Source organism: Cervus elaphus, chromosome 7 (assembly GCF_910594005.1).
Source record: "Cervus elaphus chromosome 7, mCerEla1.1, whole genome shotgun sequence".
NCBI classification, from domain to species: domain Eukaryota; kingdom Metazoa; phylum Chordata; class Mammalia; order Artiodactyla; family Cervidae; genus Cervus; species Cervus elaphus.
Genome location: NC_057821.1, coordinates 4,642,341 through 4,662,794, shown reverse-complemented (window position 1 = coordinate 4,662,794; position 20,454 = coordinate 4,642,341). Strand labels below are relative to the sequence as shown.

Genomic DNA, 20,454 nt, shown 5'->3' with positions numbered 1-20,454 from the left:
ATAGAACTTCTTTATCTATGGCTTCAAAGAATATAATCAGTCTGATTTCAGTGTTGACCATCTGGTGATGTCTATGTGTAGGGTCTTCTCTTGTGTTGTTGGGAGAGGGTGTTTGCTATGACCAGTGCGTTCTCTTGCCAAAACTCTATTAGCCTTTGCCCTGCTTCATTCTGTACTGCAAGGCACGTGTTACTCCAGGTGTTTCTTGACTTCCTAATTTTGCATTCCAGTCCCCTGTAATGAAGAGGACATGTTTTTTGGGTGTTAGTTCTAGAATGTCTTGTAGGTCTTCATAGAACCATTCAACTTCAGCTTCTTCAGCATTACTGGTCGGGGCACAGACTTCAATTACTGTGACATTGAATGGTTTGCCTTGGAAACGAACAGAGATCATTCTGTCATTTTTGAGACTGCATCCAAGTACTGCATTTCGGACTCTTTTGTTGACTATGTGGCTACTGCATTTCTTTTAAGGGATTCTTGCCCACAGTGGTAGATATAATTGTCATCATATAATGGTCATCTAACTACAGGCCTGCCTTTAAGCCTGTCTTGTCTTCGGACATTCCTTTCTCACTGAGCTTAATCATTGCTAGCTTTTGATTTAATTTGAGAAATGTGAGACTCTTCATTTCACTAGAACACTTAGGGGCCATTGTGGGGTTATTAACTGGCCTACTTTCAATATTGTGTCTCAGGGAGTAGGATGCCCAAAAGGGGAGAAAGGCAATGAAGGGCAAGTCGGTGGAGCGATCAGAATGTACAGAACATTTGTTAGTTAAGTCTGCTGTCGTGTATGGGCATGGTTTGTGGTGCACCCAAGCAATTACAATGGTAACATCAGTGATCACCATAACAATGTAATAATGGTGGAAGATTGTGAAATATCATGAATATCATCAAAATGTGACAGAAAGTTAGCAAATGTTGGATTAATGACATTTATAAGCCCACTTAAGGCAAAGTTGCCAGAGATCTTCAATTTGTAATTAAAAAAAAAAGTATTAAAGCACAGTACAATGAAATATGGTGCGTTTGCCACATTTGATAGGAAACCGTATACAAAGAAGAGGATTAGGATTTCAGATAGAAACCCACTGACCTGGATAAGGCTTTTAGTAAGTCCAGCTTTCCTCATTGCCCACTTTTTAAATTCAGCAAGCAGCCTTAACATGCTTGTAAAAAATCCACTAATGCATATGTTCATGTAGAACACCACCAGAGAATTTCACACACATCACTATGCTTCTGCTTAACGTCCCTGTGAGTCTTCCACTTACTAGTCAGGCTTGGGGCAGGTGTCTACTTTGCTGAGGTTTCAGCAGCACACTGGTCATGCCTGGGCTGCAGCTGCCTGTTCTGCCTTCTACTTTGGTACTTTTTTTCTAGAAACAGTTTTTTCCTAGTATTTGTTTTTCCTTATGGAATTTTTAGTTGTGTCTGTTGTTCTGTTCTTGCTTCTTTTGTTTGACTCATCATTTATGCCTGTTCTGAACACCAGTCTTGTTTATTGTTCTCACCATCTTAGGAGGGAACACCAACTGGAAGCCTCCGGCCCACTGTAAGGTCTACAACTACTTGAGCAGGATTGGCTGCTTCTTCCTGCATCCTCGCTGCAGTAAGAGGAAGGATGCTGCTGATTTTGCCATATGTATGCATGTGAGTCACTGCCTTATTCAGAATCTAATGTGAATCTAGGACCCATTTGGATTAATTCTCCCACTTAAATCGTAATGACACTGTAGATTCCTTTTCAGTGCTGTGTCTTTCGTATAAAACCTTTTGCGTCAAGTTCTACTTAAGACCGTTGGGAGCAGGAACCCGTAGCACATGGTTACTGCTTCATTCCCAGTTCTAGCCAGCCCTCAGCTGTCCCACAGTAGAACTTTAACTGTTTCTAGAATAAATGATTAGGAGGTGTCACTCCCTGACACATGAGGTGCTTCCACATATAACATCTCTGGAATGAGCAGGCCCCGTGACAGTCACTGTTGGCCCAGGTGGAATATGCATTTGCTTCTGTCTCAGCTAGTCGCCTGGAGAAACGACCCACCTGAGACCCAGTTTAAATTAAATTTTCTGCTTAAGCGTTTCTGTGTCACCCTGATAACATGAATTTACTCTGTAGACTTGTTGATTGCTGCTTATGTTTTAAACCACAAGATAATTTCTTTTTCCATCTAGCTAGTTTTAAGGTTGAGCTTGCTTGCCTTACTGTTACTTTGCTTACTTTAGCCCTGTTACTGTTCCACCTTTATATGGGGTCCTTCTCTTTTTTCTTTCTCTCTTAGTGGCACATTAAACAGTTTATCTTAAAATTGACAGCACTTTACATTTTTTAAATATGGTATTAATATATTTTATTTGTGAATGAGATCTTTATATCATACTTTAGTGGGAGCAAGGGGATACACTAAATACACCTTTCTAGGTAGGCGTTCATTCTGAAATAGCTGTAACTTGATTGGAAGCACGGATGCTGATTTGATGTGTGCCATTTGTTCCAACTTAGGCTGGCCGTCTAGATGAACAGCTGCCCAAGCAGATTCCTTTCACCATCCTCTCAGGAGATCAAGGTTTTCTGGAGCTAGAGAATCAGTTTAAGAAGACTCAGAGGCCAGCACATATACTCAACCCTCACCACTTAGAGGGAGATATGATGTGTGCCTTGTTAAATAGCATATCTGACACCACCAAAGGTATGCAGCTGCAGCCTCGGGGCAAACCGCCCAAAAGGAGGAGACTTCACTGCTGAGAGACGCCAATAAACTGCTGTCCACTCTCGCCCTGCCGCCTGCTTACTAAACCGCCACGCGCTCATGCTTCTGTTGTGTTTCATTCCTTATCTACTTTCATTTTGAGTGTATTAGAAGGAGAATGAATTCGTGATTTTCTGGAGCCCTTTTTCGTCTAAAGGATAAAATTTATATTCGTATATTTAATGGTTTGAAATATGCTATTAGAGTTTTGCAAAGCTCAGAATCTGGATCTTCATTTTGTTTTGGAAATTCTATATTTATCTTCAGTTTTTCAGAAAAACAAAGTGCTTATAGGAGAAACCAGAAAGCAGTAAATATGGCAATACCAAAAAAAAAGAGCATTTAGAAGGTTGACAGTGACAGGATGCAGCCGTGAGCGATCTTTGTTGCTTTGAAGGGCTAGGAGCGCCTGTCCTGCATTCTCTGCCTTTCTGAGATTGTTCAGTGAATGCATGCTGGTGGCCAGTTTAACTAACCAATATTTAGGAAAGGATATAATTCTAGGGACCCAGATGGTTTTTTTTTTTTCAATTTCTGAAGTAAATGTGGGTAAGAGAGAATAAAAGAATAGTTTTTAAATATCCTAATAAGTTGCAGCCATGGAAAGAGTTTTAAGGTATTGATGAATGTCTTCAATGAGAAACTGACTACTGCTTGGAATGTTTATTATTTGCCTTTACATTTCCCAAGTATGCCCTCCTCCTTGCTAATTTCTTCATTTCATATATGTAGAGCCACATTTTGATTGAAGATCTATTCTGAAGAACTTTGCTCTGATCACTCATTGCAATGGATCAATTCAAAGTTAGGAACCATGAAGCTGCTGGCACACTCGTGCTCTTGAAAGGAAAGTCAACTCTATTTTGCTTATTTATGTCATATTTTAGCACTGAATTTTATCTTCCTATTCTGTAGTTTTTGTTTTCATTCACTTGCTTTTTCTGTTTGTGGCTTTTTTTCCTTTTCTTTCTTTTTAAAATATTTTGATTAATATTTTTATTGGAGTATAGTTGCTTTGCAGTGTCGTGTTAGTTTCGGGTGTATAGCCACGTGAGTGAGTTACACATACGCCTGTAAACCCTCTTTCAGAGTCTTTTCCCACATAGGGCATCGCCGAGTACTGAGTCGGATTCCCTGTGTCCGTGGCTTTTTTAACTGCTTTTTCTTCCATTCTTTTACCATCCCTTCCCCGGTCCTTAAAAACATCTACATAATATCTCGTAAAATATTTAATTTTTACCTTTGCCACCCAAGCCAGCCCCCTTGTCTTTGTCCTGCTGCTCTTGGGAGCATTGCTTTGGTATTGAGACCTGTTATGATTTTGCCTTTCTTTCAACTTTATTTGGAGTGAAAGCTGCATATAAATAGGTCTGCATGGGTATGTTAGGGTTAGAGGTAAGGTGTAGGTTGTTATATACCGAAGTTCTTTTATGAATATTTCTTATACTCTACATATTTTTAAAATCATTTATTCATAGTCAGTGCTCATTTGAACTTACTGCTCTTTGGGGGCACATGTGTACTTTATTTTGAATTTTTGTGATAAACAGAGGCAATGCAGTGTATAAAGAAGGGCATGGGCTTTTGTTCAAATGCTAACGTTGCTTGCTGCTTCTGATTTCAGGCAAAGTTATTCAACTTTTTGTGAGTCTCACTTTCATATCTCTAAGTTTGTGAGAATTAGTGATACGTATAGTGTCTACAGTAGGAAAGTGCATAGTGAAGTGAAAGTCGCTCAGTTGTGTCCGACTCTCTGCGACCCCATGGACTATACAGTCCGTGGAATTCTCCAGGCCAGAATACTGGAGTGGGTAGCCTTTCCCTTCTCCAGGGCATCTTTCCAACCCAGGGATCGAACCCAGGTCTCCTGCATTGCAGGCGGATTCTTTACCAACTGAGTTATCAGGGAAGCCCAGAAAGCACATAGGTGCTCAGTAAATAGCAGGTATTATTAATTATTGACTCTGCCAAAGCCTTTGACTGTGTGGATCACAGTAAACTGGAAAATTCTTAAAGAGATGGGAATACCAGACCACCTGACCTGCCTCTTGAGAAACCTGTATGCAGGTCAGGAAGCAACAGTTAGAACTGGAAATGGAACAGACTGGTTCCAAATAGGAAAAGGAGTACATCAAGGCTGTATATTGTCACCCTGCTTATTTAACTTCTATGCAGAGTACATTATGAGAAACACTGGGCTGGAGGAAGCACAAGCGGGAATCAAGATTGCCGGGAGAAATATCAATAACCTCAGATATGCAGATGAAACCACCCTTATGGCAGAAAGTGAAGAAGAACTAAAGAGCCTCTTGATGAAAGTGAAAGAAGAGAGTGACAATGTTGGCTTAAAGCTCAACATTCAGAACACTAAGATCATGGCATCTGGTCCCATCACTTCATGGCAAATAGATGGGGAAACAGTAGAAACAGTGGCTGACTTTATTTTTCTGGGCTCCAAAATCACTGCAGATGGTGATTGCAGCCATGAAATTAAAAGACGCTTAGTCTTTGGAAGGAAAGTTATGACCAACCTAGACAACATATTAAAAAGCAGAGATATTACTTTGCCAACAGAGGTCCGTCTAGTCAAGGCTATGGTTTTTCTATTGGTCATGTATGGATGTGAGAGTTGGACTGTGAAGAAAGCTAAGCAGTGAAGAATTGATGCATTTGAACTGTGGTGTTGGAGAAGACTCTTGAGAGTCCCTTGGACTGCAAGGAGATCCAACCAGTCCATCCTAAAGGAAATCATTCCTGAATATACATTGGAAGGAGTGATGCTGAAGCTGAAATTCCAATACTTGGGCCACCTGATGTGAAGAACTGACTCATTGGGAGAGACCCTGATGCTGGGAAAGATTGAGGGCAGGAGGAGAAGGGGACGACAGAGGATGAGATGGTTGGATGGCATCACCGACTGAATGGACATGGGTTTGGGTGGACTCCGGGAGTTGGTGATGGACAGGGAGGCCTGGCGTGCTGCAGTCCATGGGGTCTCAAAGAGTCGGACACGACTGAGCGACTGAACTGAGTGACATAAAAAGGAAACATGATTCCCAGCCAGTATATGTATATTTTTAGATTTTCTTTCCACTGTTTTCTTTTTTTAATTGTACTAAAATATACATAAGATTGGGCTTCCCTGATGACTCAGATAGTAAAGAGTCCAGCTGCAATGTAGGAGACCCAGGTTCGATCCCTGGGTTGGGAATATACCTTGGAGAAGGGAATGGTTACTCCAGTATTCTTGCCTGGAGAATTCCATGGACAGAGGAGCCTGTAGGGACTACAGTCTGTAGGGTTTCAGGGTTGGACACGACTGAGCAACTTAATACTTTCACATGTAAGATTTACCACGTTAACCATTCTGAAATGTCACTCAGTCACGTCCGACTCTTTGTGACCGCATGGACTGTAGCCTGCCAGGCTGCTATGTTCATGGGTTTTTCCAGGCAAAAATATTAGAATGAGTTTCCATTTCCTTCTCCACGGGATCTTCCCAACCCAGGGATCGAACCCAGATCTCCTGCATTGCAGGCAGATTCTTTACCACTGAGCCACCTGGGAAACCTGTTGTGTGGCCATCACCACCATCCATCCCCAGAACTCCTTTCATCTTGAAAACTGAAACCCCATGCCCGTTAAACAATAACTCCCCACTGTCCTTCCCCCAGCCCCTGGGGAGCCAGCATTCTGTCTCCTGTCTATGAATTTGACTATCCTGAGTGTGTCCTGTAAGTGAAATCATGCTGCCTTTCTATTTTTGTGACTGGCTTATTATTTCACTGAGAAAAATGTTTCCTCAGGTTTTGCCCATATTATAGCCTGTGTCAGAGAGTCCTCTTTATGGCTGAGTAATACTCGGTTGTATGTCTGTACCCCTTTTGCTATCCGTTTACCCACTGGTGGACACTTGGTGTGTGTCCACGCTTCAGCTGTTGTGAACCATGTTGCTCTCACCATGGGGCAGACCTTTCTTCCAGACCCTGCTTTCAGTTTCTGTGAGTACATGCCCAGACGTGTGGTTGCTGGATCACATGGTGGTTCTGTTTCTAATTTTTTGAGAAACCTCCATACTATTTTCCACATGGACTATAATATTTTACATTCCCACCAATAGGCCATGAAGGCTTCAGTTTCTCTACCTCCTTGCTAACAATTGTCATTTTCTGATTTTTGTTTTGGATAGTAACCATCCTAATGGGTACATAGTGGTGTCTCATTTTGGTCATTTCCATTTTCCAAATGAGCATCTTTTCATGTGCTATAGCAAATGCATTTTAAAATTAATGAAAATTATTAAAATTAAGTGGCCAAAGAAGTATAGCCTTTAAGTCACATATTTCATTTAGGGCTGAATTTAAAGATGCTTTTGTAACTCTGAAATTTCAAGCAGTGTTATACTGAATCATGGTATGTTCAGATTCAGTTTGATTTAAGACAGTTATCTTTTTTTTTCCTTCATGGAAGACTGTGAAAGGCCTGGTAATAAACTTTATAACTAATTGGAAAATCAAAGACCAGTGATTTTTGTGGGTAACTTTATTCCTTCACCTTTCCTAACAAATGGCCTTAAGAATAATAATAGTTTTTGTTAAGAAATGGTATTTAATACGCATTAGAACTGAGAAGCATCTCTCAGTGCACAAACATCGGCGTGCACCCTGCACACGCTCATAGGTACGGAATGTTACTGTGGGTACTGTTTGGGATCAATCGGTTATTCTCTGTAGCAAGATGAGCCTTTAAATTAAGATTGAGTTTTGAATGTGTCATGGTTTTTGCCCTGTAAACTCAGTCTCCTATGCATCAGCGTTCCAGCACCAGCATTTTGATGACAGTATGTGTGTATCCCTGTGGAGACATGTGAAAATATTAACCTGTCCTGAATTGACACCCATGGCCCCCTTGTCCTTCTATTAGTTCTATTTTATATTGTACTGATTTTCACTTTTTAAAAGTTTACCAAGATACATGGATGCTTTCTAGTGATCCTGGTCAGAGGAGCCTGGTAGGCTTTTTCTTTTTTTAAAACTTTCACATTTTATTCACAAATATGTGTTCACTCTAACTCAAGCCCCATATTTCAACGATGCAGTCAACACTTGTCACTTCAGTGTTGTTTTAAAGATGAAAAAGGGAACTCATCTTTTTTCTGAGGACCTACTGTGTGCCAGCTCCCATGCTAGGTGTTTTTTGTATTTGTAGTGTTGAAGATGTTTATAACATTCAAAGAACTTCTTCCACGTGTTATTTAATCCTTCTTGCATCACTCTGAGGTGGGATGTGTTAGGTTGCCCCCTTTCGTACATGGCAGAACAGAGGCCCATGTTGAAATAGCTGCCTGGGGCCAGAGCCATCGTCTGCGAAGGCTGAGGTTCTCATTGATGCGAAGCCCTGAATTTATGTTGTAGAGAATCCAGTGTGCATTGTTGGCTCTTACCACGTCCTTGAAGGATGAAGATAAGAGACGCTCTGCTACAGTCTTATGACTTTGCAGAGTATGTGTAGATACCAACTATGAACACTTCAAAAATTAACAGTTGGGAAGATGCTTTTTCTCTTTGTAGCAGATAAAAAGATTTGATTGTGCATTCTGGTCCTTTAAAAAGTAAGCTGGTTGTGTGTCAAACATAGCCGACTTGTCATCGTAAGTTCCCTAGGATCTTTTGTAAGTGAACTAAGAGGCCCTGTTTTCTTCTCTCGACTGTACAACTGCAGTCACAGTGTGTGAGGCAGGCTGCGTTAGAGGAGCCAGGTCGGCGGCGTTTTTATCTGCGCTCTGTGATGTTGCTCCTGGTTGTCATGCGCTCTAAGATAAAATAACTGCTACTTGGTTTTATATAAGCTCTTAAAGATCTGTTTGTGTAAAGAACTTGACATTATCTTATAGGTTAGTTCAAGAATATTGATTGCCTTTATGTCAGATTTTCTCTTTAAAAACAGTTTTGTGTATTTAGGTGTTTATAGTTCTTCAGTAATTAAACATCTTCCTTTGAATTTTATATAAAGTTTGAACTTTCCTAGAATATTTTTTCCTCAGTTATAGAAGGGTGAACTAGAGCATAGGCTGTTATGAAGTGCTGAATTTAAATTGAAAACAGACTTTAGTAAAGTCTGTTTACTGTTTAAAGACTTTACTTTAGTAAAGTCTGTTTAAAACATAGTACGTTTCAAAAGGATTTTTGTTGAATCTGAACACTGTTCGTGCCCATCTGGTTTATGACCCTGGGACTTTGTTGTATTTTTTTGGTTTGTGTCTTCATTTTGAAATGAATGGGATGGAGGTTGGTACCAATTACACAGGTTTCTAAAGCCATCTTGAAAACTGAGGACATGAGTTTACCCCTGCCGTGAAAGTGTAGGTGGCTGAAGCAGTGGCGTGCCCTGTTGAATAGGCATTATGTGGAATAGCTGTTAAACCTAATCCTGAGCTTCTGTCTGCCTGTTTCCATATGATACGGTTAATTCTATGCAGGGTACCGAAGACAGAAAAAATTATTCATGATTTTCTGTTCTGTGGGTGGTGCTGATTGAGGCAAAAGAAACCTTAAAAAATGTTTACAGTCTAGTGTCAGACTCGTAGTCCTCAGGCCCACATAGGCCTTCACTGCAGTGATGGATTATTTAGACCAGTTACAACACGCTGCTTTTGACTGGCCTTGACTTTGAATTATAATAATGGAAAGCTTGGGCATTTTCTTTGTTCCTAATGTTTGAAGAATTAATTTTTCTGTTCTTCAAATTGTAAATATAATGTTTTATTTCACTAAAACATAGCTTAAAATATTTGAAGTAGTAAGTGTATATAACATATTGTAGAAAAAAAACATTGTTTTTGCTGGAATAGCAAAAGGTGACATAATAAATTTTTGCACTAAAGGCATATAAGAGTTATACAGTGGTTTCTATTTGTAGACTATGGTAAATTGATGAATTTTTAAATGTATATTTTAGTATTTTACATATTTTCATATATGTGTCCATATGATTTGTATTCAGTTATTTAAACCCTGATTCAGTCACTCTGATAGAAATTGATATAAATGTAGTGAAAGTGAGAGCCAGGTTCCCGGTGGTACCATGTTCATGTTTTAAGTGGCTTTTGTCAACTATGTCATTGTTTTAAAGCCTGAGGGCTCTCACTAGTAAGCATATAAGACATCAGCTGAGTCTGTGGCATGCAGAGGCATTATTAATAATAAACCTACGTCTCTATAGAGATGAATGCTTATGATTTTTAAACTACAGGAGAATTTTTTCTGTCACCACTGAAAATTCTTTTAAAGATGATTTAATGCCAGTGAAACTTCGGAGTTTATTTGCTGGATCCAAATATATTAGCTTTTTCAAATTTACAGTTTAAAAAAAAAATACTGAAACTTATTACCTAAACATACAAAAAAACTTTTTCAAAAAATTTTTTGAATGTAGAGCTAAAAGTGAATTACCTATTTCATTTTTATTTTTTCTTGATTTAAGTAGTAGTATTTGATAATCATTTTTTAAAAAATACTAGGGAAAGTTGTGTAATACTAATGGATTGTAATTAGTAAGCTTGGGTATGGGAGGAGACATTGAAAGTCATACCATTTTAGAGTACATAAATTAATAGCACAGTAACTTTTTCAGAAGTACATTTGCGTTTATTGATTCTTCCTTTCAGAATGTGACAGTGATGATAACCTGGGTATAAAAAGTGCTTCAGTGGGAGAAGAATTCAGATCCGCAGAAGGTAACCTAATGGAGTTAACCCTTCACCTGACTGATTCTGTGTTTTTTAATTTCTTCCTCTCTTACTTCATCCCCCTCCTCCCTCCTCCCGCTGTGTTTTGTTTTGTTTTTTAAAGCTGCTCTTTCATTTAAAGGATAGTTTGCATTTCCTTGTGTAAGATGCTAGCATAAATAAGCTTGTATCGGAGCCTGCCCACGCTCTCGTGTAAGCATGGCCCGCGCTGTCGCTTTCTCGCCACAAGAACGTTAGTTGTGACACAGATGGTGTAGATCCTGCCCCACCCCGCAACCAAACCTAAAATAATTATTTTTTGACCCTTTGCAGAAAAAGGTTGCTGCCCTGGGGCTAGGAAAGGATTTTGGTTTCCTAATTTTTATTCAAGTAGTATTAAGTAAAGAATATTAAAAGTTAGGCAGTGGAACTACAAAAGCAAGCACTTATATCAGAATGTTATAGGATTTTTTTCTATAAATTAGTTACGTTTCCCTTCATAGGTTTAGGAGAACTTTTGATACTACTTCACATCAAATCATTTACCAACTGCCGCTGTATGGTTGTGATGTAAGTCCAGCTTTTACTGTGGTTTTTCTAACAGACTGTGCTTTTTAATAACCCTGGGCGGGAAATGAAACAACAGGATTTGGGGAAATAAGCTTACTGAAAGTTGAAACTCTCATATTGGCATCTTTGACATTCAAGATTAATAGTAGGAGTCTTTTTGTTTGTTTGTTTTTAATATTTTGGCCACGCCACACAGCATGGAGGGTCTTAGTTCCTCAACCAGGGATGGAACCCATGCCCTCTGCGGTGGAAGCATGGAGTCTTAACCACTGGACCACCAGGGAATTGCCACAGTAGGAGTCTTAATATACGTTCCAATGTGGTGTTTGTTGGAGATTTGAGAGTGGAAGTGTATAACTAGGGAAGGAAACGTGGCAAGACAGGCACGCAGAATGGCCCGCTGTTGCGTTTCTGCTCGCCGGGCTGCTCTAGAATACAGTGAATCTGACTAGGAGCTCACTTCTTGCTGTCTGGGGTAGGGAGTTTGAGTCTGGCAGTGGAATTGATTCTATTCAGTGAAGATTCTGTTCAGAGAAGACTGATCTTTCTTATAGTCAAAATTCATTGGTTAAACAAAATTGGCAGTAAGTCAACGACCTAATTGGAAGCAAGTTTTCTGACCAGCTTGTTTTCCCAACATGGTCTTGCAAGGTCTGGCTTGGTGCTAAGCAGCCACATAATGACAGGTTAAACAGATGAAAGAATGCTTGTGAGTTTTAACAGAAACTGCCAGCTAAGTGGTTTATGAAGTCCACGAAAAGATAAATACATTGAGCACCTAAGTACTTCAGACTTTGCAATCTTCACTTACTACCCATGAATAATCCCATGGAAAATGCCAAACAAAATTATAACTTTTAAATAACCACACTTGAAAAACCTCCATAGTCCTGTGGGCTCCTAGCTAACCCAGGAAATCTGAGATCTGTATCACTGAATATGTATCGGAATTTCTAGCATTTTGTATCTGTGTTGTACATTTTATGGCTGGGAGATTTTGAGAGTTTTTACATTTTTATCACTTCTTAGTTTGGAAAAAGTATTACATTAGTGGATTCAAGAAAAGATACTTTAAACTTTTAATTGTCCTATGAAGTAGAGATATAATGCTCTAATTTCAAGAAAAATCAAAGTGGTGTCACGTGTGTTTTCATTTCCTGCTTTATGTAGAATGAGTATGAGAGGCACACAGTGTCCACTTGTAAGTTACTGAGCCATGGCCTCCTCTGTACTTGCCTCCAATGTCTTCCTTTCCCTTCCTTTTCACCCAGCAAGAACCAGCTCAAATATCTTCTCTTAGGTTGAATTGCCACTTTGTAGACAGTTTTGTATGATCAGTGCCTCTTAGATCTTCTGTCTTTAGAGAAAGCTAATGCTCCCATCTCCAGACTCCCTCTGGTTTAAATATTTTTTTGTTTGTATTTCTCATGCCCACCAGACTGTGAGCCATTCAAGGAGTAGGATCATATTTTATTTATCTTTATTTCAACAACACCTAGCACAGGGTTTTAGCACTAAATGATTGTTGAATGAATAAACTTATAACAAACTCAAAATAAGTTAGGGCTGCTAGGACCTACCTCCCTATAGTGGGATAAAGGAAATTAAGACAGAAACCATTTGGCTGGAGAATATTGGGTGATTTTGCTGACCCTGCACCATGGAAGCAAAGTGAAGCTCTAGTCCAAACCTAATAGCAAAACTCAGAGTTTAAAACGTCTCAAATCTCTTCTCATTCCTTCTCTTCTCAACACAGCATTTTAAAAGCCTGACAGATGGGTGGTAAAAAGCAGGGTCAGTTTGCTTGCGACTTTTTGCCCTGGCAAAAGGCAGTTTCTTTTGTGGCCTCCTGTCTCCTCTCCCCCCACTGTGATGATCTCAGTCTTTGTTGTTCTCTGTAGACCTGTGAGAGTTTCTAACTACCCAAGCCCATTATAAAGGGCCTGCTTCATCTCAGCTCTGCTGTCTGTGAGTGATTAATATTGTCCAAGTCCCTTGCCTTCACTGTGCGTCAGTTTCCTCCGTTTTAAAAACAGAAACACTAGCATACCTGCCTTACTGGAGTAGCCTGGCACGTGGTAAGCAGTACGTGTATTGGTTGCTGCTGCTTGTGGGAATCTTGGTTTCCCAACCAGGGATCAGACTCGCACCTTTAGTAGTGAAAGCATGGAGCCAGGGAATTCCCCATGATGGTGATTATTATCATTATTCACTGTTTACCTGCACCTCAGGTCTGCTCTGGAAGTATACACGTTCAACAGAGGTATTCTGACCCAAATCCCTGGAAAAGAAGTAAAAGACAGCATTATGTGGATTGCTGCTAATGTAAAACCATCTTCCTGTAAATGTCAGCAGTTTGCCTTAGAGTTCCTTCAATTAATAGCAGTTATCAGTACAATTATTAATATTACAACAAATAGTAAAACTAACATAAACAGTAAAACAGTGTAACTCTGTGGCCAGTTTAAGGAACAGAGAAAGAAGAGACTACTGTGTTCAGTTTTTACTTGAATTGTGTATGAAACAAACGTAAGACATTCAGAATTGCTGTTAATTCTAACAACCTATGAGAGTCAGAATATTTCCCCTGTTTTTCATAAAAACTTAGTCTTCCAAACATTTAGTAATTTGCCTTCAGATTCATAGCCTCCAAATGAGTGGAGCATGATTTAGTATAGGCGTTCTAACTCCTATTGCTGAGTTCTTTCTTTTTTAGTCATATTACCTCTCTTTCAAAGAGAATGAAATTAAGGCAGAGAGAAAAGAGAATAAGGGAAATACAGACTGAGCCATAACAAAGGAAAACAAGGACGCATTTGCTGTAAGTGTCCCGTATTTCTCCATGTAGCTTTGAGTCACTGTCTAATTTCCTGTCGTTTCAACCTGAAGGGTTCCCTTAGCATCTCTTGGAGGGCAGAGTTGCTAGCAACAGATTCCTTTAGTTTTTATCTAGGAAAGTCTTGATTACTCCTCCATTCTTTCCAGATATAGAATTCTTACTTGACAGATTTTTGTTTTCTCTTATAGCATTTTAAACATGTTCTCTCACTGTCTTCTGGCCTCCATGATTTTTGTGAGAAATAAGCGGTTCGTCTTATTAAAAACGGCTTACACGTGAAGAGTTGCTTTCCTCTTGCTGCTTCTGTTGACTTTGACTTTTGATAGTTTAACTATAACACGTCTTCAACATGAATCTCTTTGAGTTTCTCCTGTTTGGAGTTTGTTGGGCTTCTTGGATGTGTAGATTCATATCTTTTATCAAATTTGGAACATTTAAAATCTGCTGATTCTTTTTTCTATCTGCTTAGTTTTGTTAAACTCCTGTAACAAATTTTTCATTTTAGTTGTACTTTTCAGCTCCAGAATTTCTATTTGGTGGCCTTTCTACCTCTTTATGATATTCTCATTTTGTTCATATATTGTTTTCCTAATTTCCTTTACATCTTTGCTCATGGTTTACTCTAGGTCTTAGACCATAAGACAGTTGATTTAAAGTCTTTGTTTACTAAATTCACTATCTAGGTGTCCTCAGGGACAATTTAATTCAATTTTTTTTCACTTTGTATACTTTCCTGTTTCTTTGTATTATTTGTGTTTTTGATGAAAATTGGGTGTGCAAATATTACAATGTAGTACTTTGGAGATCAGATTCTCTGTCTCCCCCATAGTGTGCTGTTTGTGATTGTCGAAGGCTGTAGTTGTCCATGTGTTTAGTTCCAGATTATTTTTGCAAAAACTGTATTCCTTGTCATGTTTGGTCACTGAAGTCTCTGTTCCTTTGGCTTGTGTTCAACTCTTGTTTTGACAGAGATTTCCTTGAGTACCAGGAGCAAGCAACAGTCTCTCCTGAGCTTCAGCTGTGTGCTAGCACCTTCAGCGTTTAGCCAGCGCTGCACCGAGCCTGGTGGCGCAGTGGTAAAGAGTCTGCCTGCGCTGCAGCAGCCACAGGAGACTCGGGTTCCACCCCTGGGTCGGGAAGGTCCCCCGGTGGAGGAAGTGGCAACCCACTCCAGTATTCCTGCCTGGGAAGTCCTATGGACAGAGAAGCCTGGCAGGCTAAAGTCCATGGGGTCACAGAGTTGAAGTGACTTAACACGCAAGCATGCACTGAGCCTACAGATCAGCCAGTGGCAAAGGCTTAGTGTCGTCTTGGGTATTTTCTGAGCATGCACCCTGTACTGGGTGTGTGCCTGGTTTCTGAATTCCCCAGCACACGGAGGTGCTTCTGAATGCCCTAATTTCCCAAGGGGAAATTCTCTTCATGGCTTTCCCTCCCAGATAGTAGGTGTTCTGTTGTATGTCTCACCCATCATCTTTTATCCCAGGCCTTTTGTCTGCCTCACACTGTTTCTGAGCCATGCAGACTGCTTTTCTGCCCGCTGTGGGCCCTGAGCTTGGTAAAGTAGACGTGATGGCTTGCTTCAGTCCTTCAGATACAGGATAGAACAGACACAGTAAGCTGTGAGTTCTGCTCTGCTCTGCCTGGAACCAGGGACAAGGGTCCCACACCAGGAGTACGGGCTGCTGCAGGGAGGGATGGGGGGTGGTGGGGGAAGGGCAAGTGAAGATGCCACTCGGCTTTCCTGTGTTTCTGGTTATTTTTTTGGCTGCACTGGGTCTCTGTGGCTCTCGTGTGGGCTTTCTTGAGTTGCGGTGAGCAGGGCCTGCTCTTCCTTGCTGTGTGCGGGCTCCTCATTGTGCTGGCTTCTCTGCTGTGGAGCGCAGGCTCAGCGGTTGTGGGGCCTAGTTGCTCTGAGGCATGTGGGGTCTTCCTAGGTCAGGGGTGGAACCGTGTCCCCTGCATTGGCAGGCGGATTCCTATCCACTGCACCACCAGGGCAGTCCCCCTACAGGTTTCTGTGTGGCCTGTGTCTTGATTCAGCGTTTGCTTGGTTGCTGTGAACCTTTGAGGATTTTCCAAACTTTTGAGAATGTTGTTTCTGCCTGACAGTTCAGGCGTGTATTTCACTGTTTCCTGTGGAAGGTCGGGTGTTTGGAACTGCCTATTCTACCGTTTTGTTGAATATTCACCCTAGGACCTATTCTTTTTCTTCATGTCAGTTTTGCAGAATAATGTTTTGCAAGAAATTTGTCCATTTTACCTTGATTGTCAAATGTACCTACCAGTGTAAAGTTGTTCATAGTAGTATTCCTTTATTATATATTTTTTATTTCTTTAGGATCACTAATGATGTCATGTCATTTTTTTCCCTAATATTGGTAATTTTTGTTTTCTTCTTCACTAACTAGAAGTTTTATCAGTTTATTTGGTCATTTCAAGGAGTGAACAGTTTTTAGTTGATAATTTCTTTTTGGTCTGCTTTCCATTTCATTGATTTCTGCTCTTTATTATTTCCTTCCTCCTACTTTGGGTTTAAATTTTGTCATCTATTTTTATAGCTTCTTAATGTGACAGTGAGTCAACTCTTCGCATGAGGTGGCCAAAGTATTGGAGTTTCCGCTTCAGCATCAGTCCTTCCAGTGAACACCCAGGACTGATCTCCTTCAGGATGAACTGGTTGGATCTCCTTGCAGTCCAAGGGACTCTCAAGAGTCTTCTCCAACACCACAGTTCAAAAGCATCAATTTTTCGGCTATCAGCTTTCTTCACAGTCCAACTCTCACATCCATACATGACCATTGGAAAAACCATAGCCTTGACCAGACAGACCTTTGTTGGCAAAGTAATATCTCTGCTTTTTAATATGTTGTCTAGGTTGGTCATAACTTTCCTTCCAAGGACTAAGCGTCTTTTAATTTCATGGCTGCAGTCACCATCTGCAGTGATTTTGGAGCCCCCCAAAATAAAGTCTGATACTGTTTCCACTGTCTCCCCATCTATTTCCTATGAGGTGATGGGACCGGATGCCATGATCTTAGTTTTCTGAATGTTAAGCTTTAAGCCAACTTTTTCACTCTCCTCTTTCACTTTCATCAAGAGGCTCTTTAGTTCCTCTTCACTCTCTGCCATAAGGGTGGTGTCATCTGCATATCTGAGGTTATTGATATTTCTCCCGGCAATCTTGATTCCAGCTTGTGCTTCTTCCAGCCCAGTGTTTCTCATGATGTACTCTGCATAGAAGTTAAATAAGCAGGGTGACAATATACAGCTTTGACGTACTTCTTTTCCTATTTGGAACCAGTCTGTTGTTCCATGTCCAGTTCTAACTGTTGCTTCCTGACCTGCATACAGGTTTCTCAAGAGGCAGGTCAGGTGGTCTGGTATTCCCATCTCTTTCAGAATTTTCCATAGTTTATTGTGATCCACAGAGTCAAAGGCTTTGGCATAGTTAATAAAGCAGAAATAGATGTTTTTCTGGAACTCTCTTGCTTTTTCCATGATCCAGCAGATATTGGCTACCTGATCTCTGGTTCCTCTGCCTTTTCTAAAACCAGCTTGAACATCTGGAGTTCTTGGTTCACATATTGCTGAAGCCTGGCTTGGAGAATTTTGAGCATTACTTTACTAGTGTGTGAGATGAGTACAATTGTTGGAAAAGACCCTGATGCTGGGAGGGATTGAGGGCAGGAGGAGAAGGGGACGACAGATGATGAGATGGATGGATGGCATCACCAACTCGATGGGCATGAGTTTGAGTAAACCCCGGGAGTTGGTGATGGACAGGGAGGCCTGGCGTGCTGCAATTCATGGGGTCGCAAAGAGTCGGACATGACTGAGCGACTGAACTGAACTGAACTGAACTGAATGTGACACTTAGACTGTTTATTGAATTTTTTCTTGTTTTTTAAATGTAAACATTTAAAAATGTTTATTTCCCTCTAAGCCAGGATGAGCAAGCTTTAAGCTTTTTCTGTAAAATACTAGATAGTAAATATTTTAGGCTTTGTAGGTCCCGTGGTCTCTGTTAGTTACTCAACTCTCCTATTACAGCATGAAAGCAGCCATTCTCAATACATAAACAAAGGAGTGTGAAGTATACCGTGAAATTGCATTTACAGAAATTACCGTGGACCGGATTTGGCCCACAGACTGTAATTTGTTGACTTTCTTCTTTTTACTGTGTTCCACAACCTAGACAGCATGTTAAAAAGCAGAGACATTACTTTGCCAACAAAGGTCCATCTAGTTAAAGCTATGGTTTTTCCAGTAGTCATGTATGGATGTGAGAGTTGGACTATAAAGAAAGCTGAGCCTGAGGAATTGATGCTTTTGAACTGTGGTGCTGGAGAAGACTCTTGAGAGTCTCTTGGACTGCAAGGAGATCCAACCAGTCCATCCTAAAGGAAATCAGTCCTGAATATTCTTTGGAAAGACTGATGTTGAAGCTGAAACTCAAACACTTTGGCCACCTGACGTGAAGAACTGACTCATTGGAAAAGACCCTGATGCTGGGAAAGATTGAGGGCAGGAGGAGAAGGGGACAACAGAGGATGAGATGGCTGGATGGCATCACCAACTCCATGGACATGAGTTTGAGTAAACTCCAGGAGTTGGTGATGGACAGGGAAGCCTGGCGTGCTGCAGTTCATGGGGTCACAAAGAGTTGGACACGACTAAGTGACTGAACTGTGTTGCACAAATTTTCATGTTTTTGCTATCAGTTTGAAATATTTTCTAATTTTCCTTATATTTTTTCCTTTGATCTATTGACTCTTTAGATATATTGTTGAACTTACAAATATTAATATTTGAATGTCTTATTATTTCTAATTTAATTTTGTTTTGGTAAGAGAATATACTCTGTAAAATTTAAAACTTTTGATATTTATTGAGACTTTTCATGGCTCAACCTGTGATCTGTCTTGATGAATATTCTGTATGCACTTGAAAAGAATGTATTTTGAGTAAAGTACTTTATCAGTGTCAGTTAGGTCAAAGTGGTTGATAATATCAGATCTTCATCCTCAGTGATTTTTTTTTTTCTAGTTAACCTATCAATTACTACAGTAGTGAGCTTCTTCATCAAGGATTGTAGATTTTATTTTTTCCCTTTAGTTCTGTCATTCTGTATTTTGTGTTTTGCAATTCTGTTTTTAGTTGCATATACATTTCTGATGTGTCTTCCTAATGAACTGATCTGTTTAGCATTATGATATTATGAAATGTTCTTTATCTCTGGTAATACCTTTTATCATGAAATTTTTTTGTCTGATATTAATATAGCTACTCAAGCTTTCTTATGCTTAATATTTACACAGTGTATATTTTTCCATCCTTTTACTTTCAGTCTATTTATATCTTTATTTTGAAACTACATCTCTTACAAAGACACCGTAAAGTTTGATCTTACTTTTTGATTTACTCTGACAATCTCTCCCATTTTTATGGTTGCTCTAAAGGTTACGATATATATTTTTTTGCTTTTGTTATAAACGCTATAAGAAAATATTACTTTTTGCTCTAAACATTGCTTTGAGTTTTAAAGAAAGAAAAGAAGAAAGATAGAGTTTTTAATATTTATCCACAGTTACCATTTCAAATGACCTTTCACTCTTTCCACTAGATTACAATTTCCATCTGATGTTCTGTTTTTTCAGCCTAAAGAATTTCCTGTCCTATTTTATATTAATGTAATACAGTTTTTCTAGTGTTGAATACTCTGTTTTCATTTGTGAAAGTATCTTTATTTTCCCTTTAATTTTGAAGTATATTTTCTCTGGCTTTAGGGTTCCGGTTAACTAGTTTTTTTCCTTCAGCACTTTAGAGCCCGCGCTCCGTTTCCTTGTCTTGTGGCCGGGCTCCTCTGTTTGTCATGACAAATGGCCATAACTTCTATTATTACTGCCTTATATGCAAATATGTCATTTTTCTCCTCTTATTGCTCTTAATATTTCCTCTTTGCCCTTGGATTTTAGCAGTTTTTGATAATGTCCCTAGATGTAGCTGTCTTTGTATCCTACTTGGGAGTTTTCTTAGCTTCATATATCTGTACGTTTATAAGTTTCCCTCAATTATTTCTTCACAATTTTTTGTCCCACTTTCTGTCTCCTTTTCTTTTGGAACTCCAGTTATGCATGTTAGGTGGTTTAGATTTATCCACAGGTTTCTCATTTTCTTCCAGTATTTTTTCTCTTTTCTTCATATTTGATCATTTCTATTGTTCAGTCTTCAAGTTTATTGTTCAACCTTTACCACCTCCAGTGTTAAGCTGACTTAGTAAATTTTCAATTTCAAACATGTGTTTCTCAGTTGTAGAATATCTGCTTAGTTTTCTTTTTAATAGTTTTTATTTCTCTGTTGAGATTTCTTATCCACTCAAACTTATGTCCTTAAAAATATTTTTAACTTTTCTTAAATCTCTCTTCTGCTAATTCCAGGAGCTTGATTATCTTGGGGGTCAGTTTCTTTTGACTGCTCTTCCTCTTGACTGTGCCTCACATTTCTTGTTTCTTTGCAAGTCACATGATTTTTTATGTATGCTGGATGTTTGTGATGTA

General features: G+C 39.6%; 1 protein-coding gene across 9 annotated transcripts in view; it reads left to right on the top strand.

Moving 5' to 3' along the window:
• ZNF451 (zinc finger protein 451) overlaps positions 1-20,454 on the top strand; it is a 97,110-nt gene that overhangs the window by 70,559 nt on the left and 6,097 nt on the right. For 3 of the 9 annotated variants that reach the window (XM_043906997.1, XM_043907006.1, XM_043906998.1), the window contains 3 exons: positions 1,529-1,659; positions 2,513-2,699; positions 10,426-10,494. The exons of 1 other annotated variant lie outside the window; for it this stretch is intronic. In XM_043906997.1, coding sequence (XP_043762932.1) covers positions 1,529-1,659; positions 2,513-2,699; positions 10,426-10,494 — 387 coding nt within the window. The remainder of the gene's footprint in view (positions 1-1,528; positions 1,660-2,512; positions 2,700-10,425; positions 10,495-20,454) is intronic. 5 more of the 9 variants (XM_043907000.1, XM_043907001.1, XM_043906999.1 and 2 more) reach the window with 4 other exon arrangements.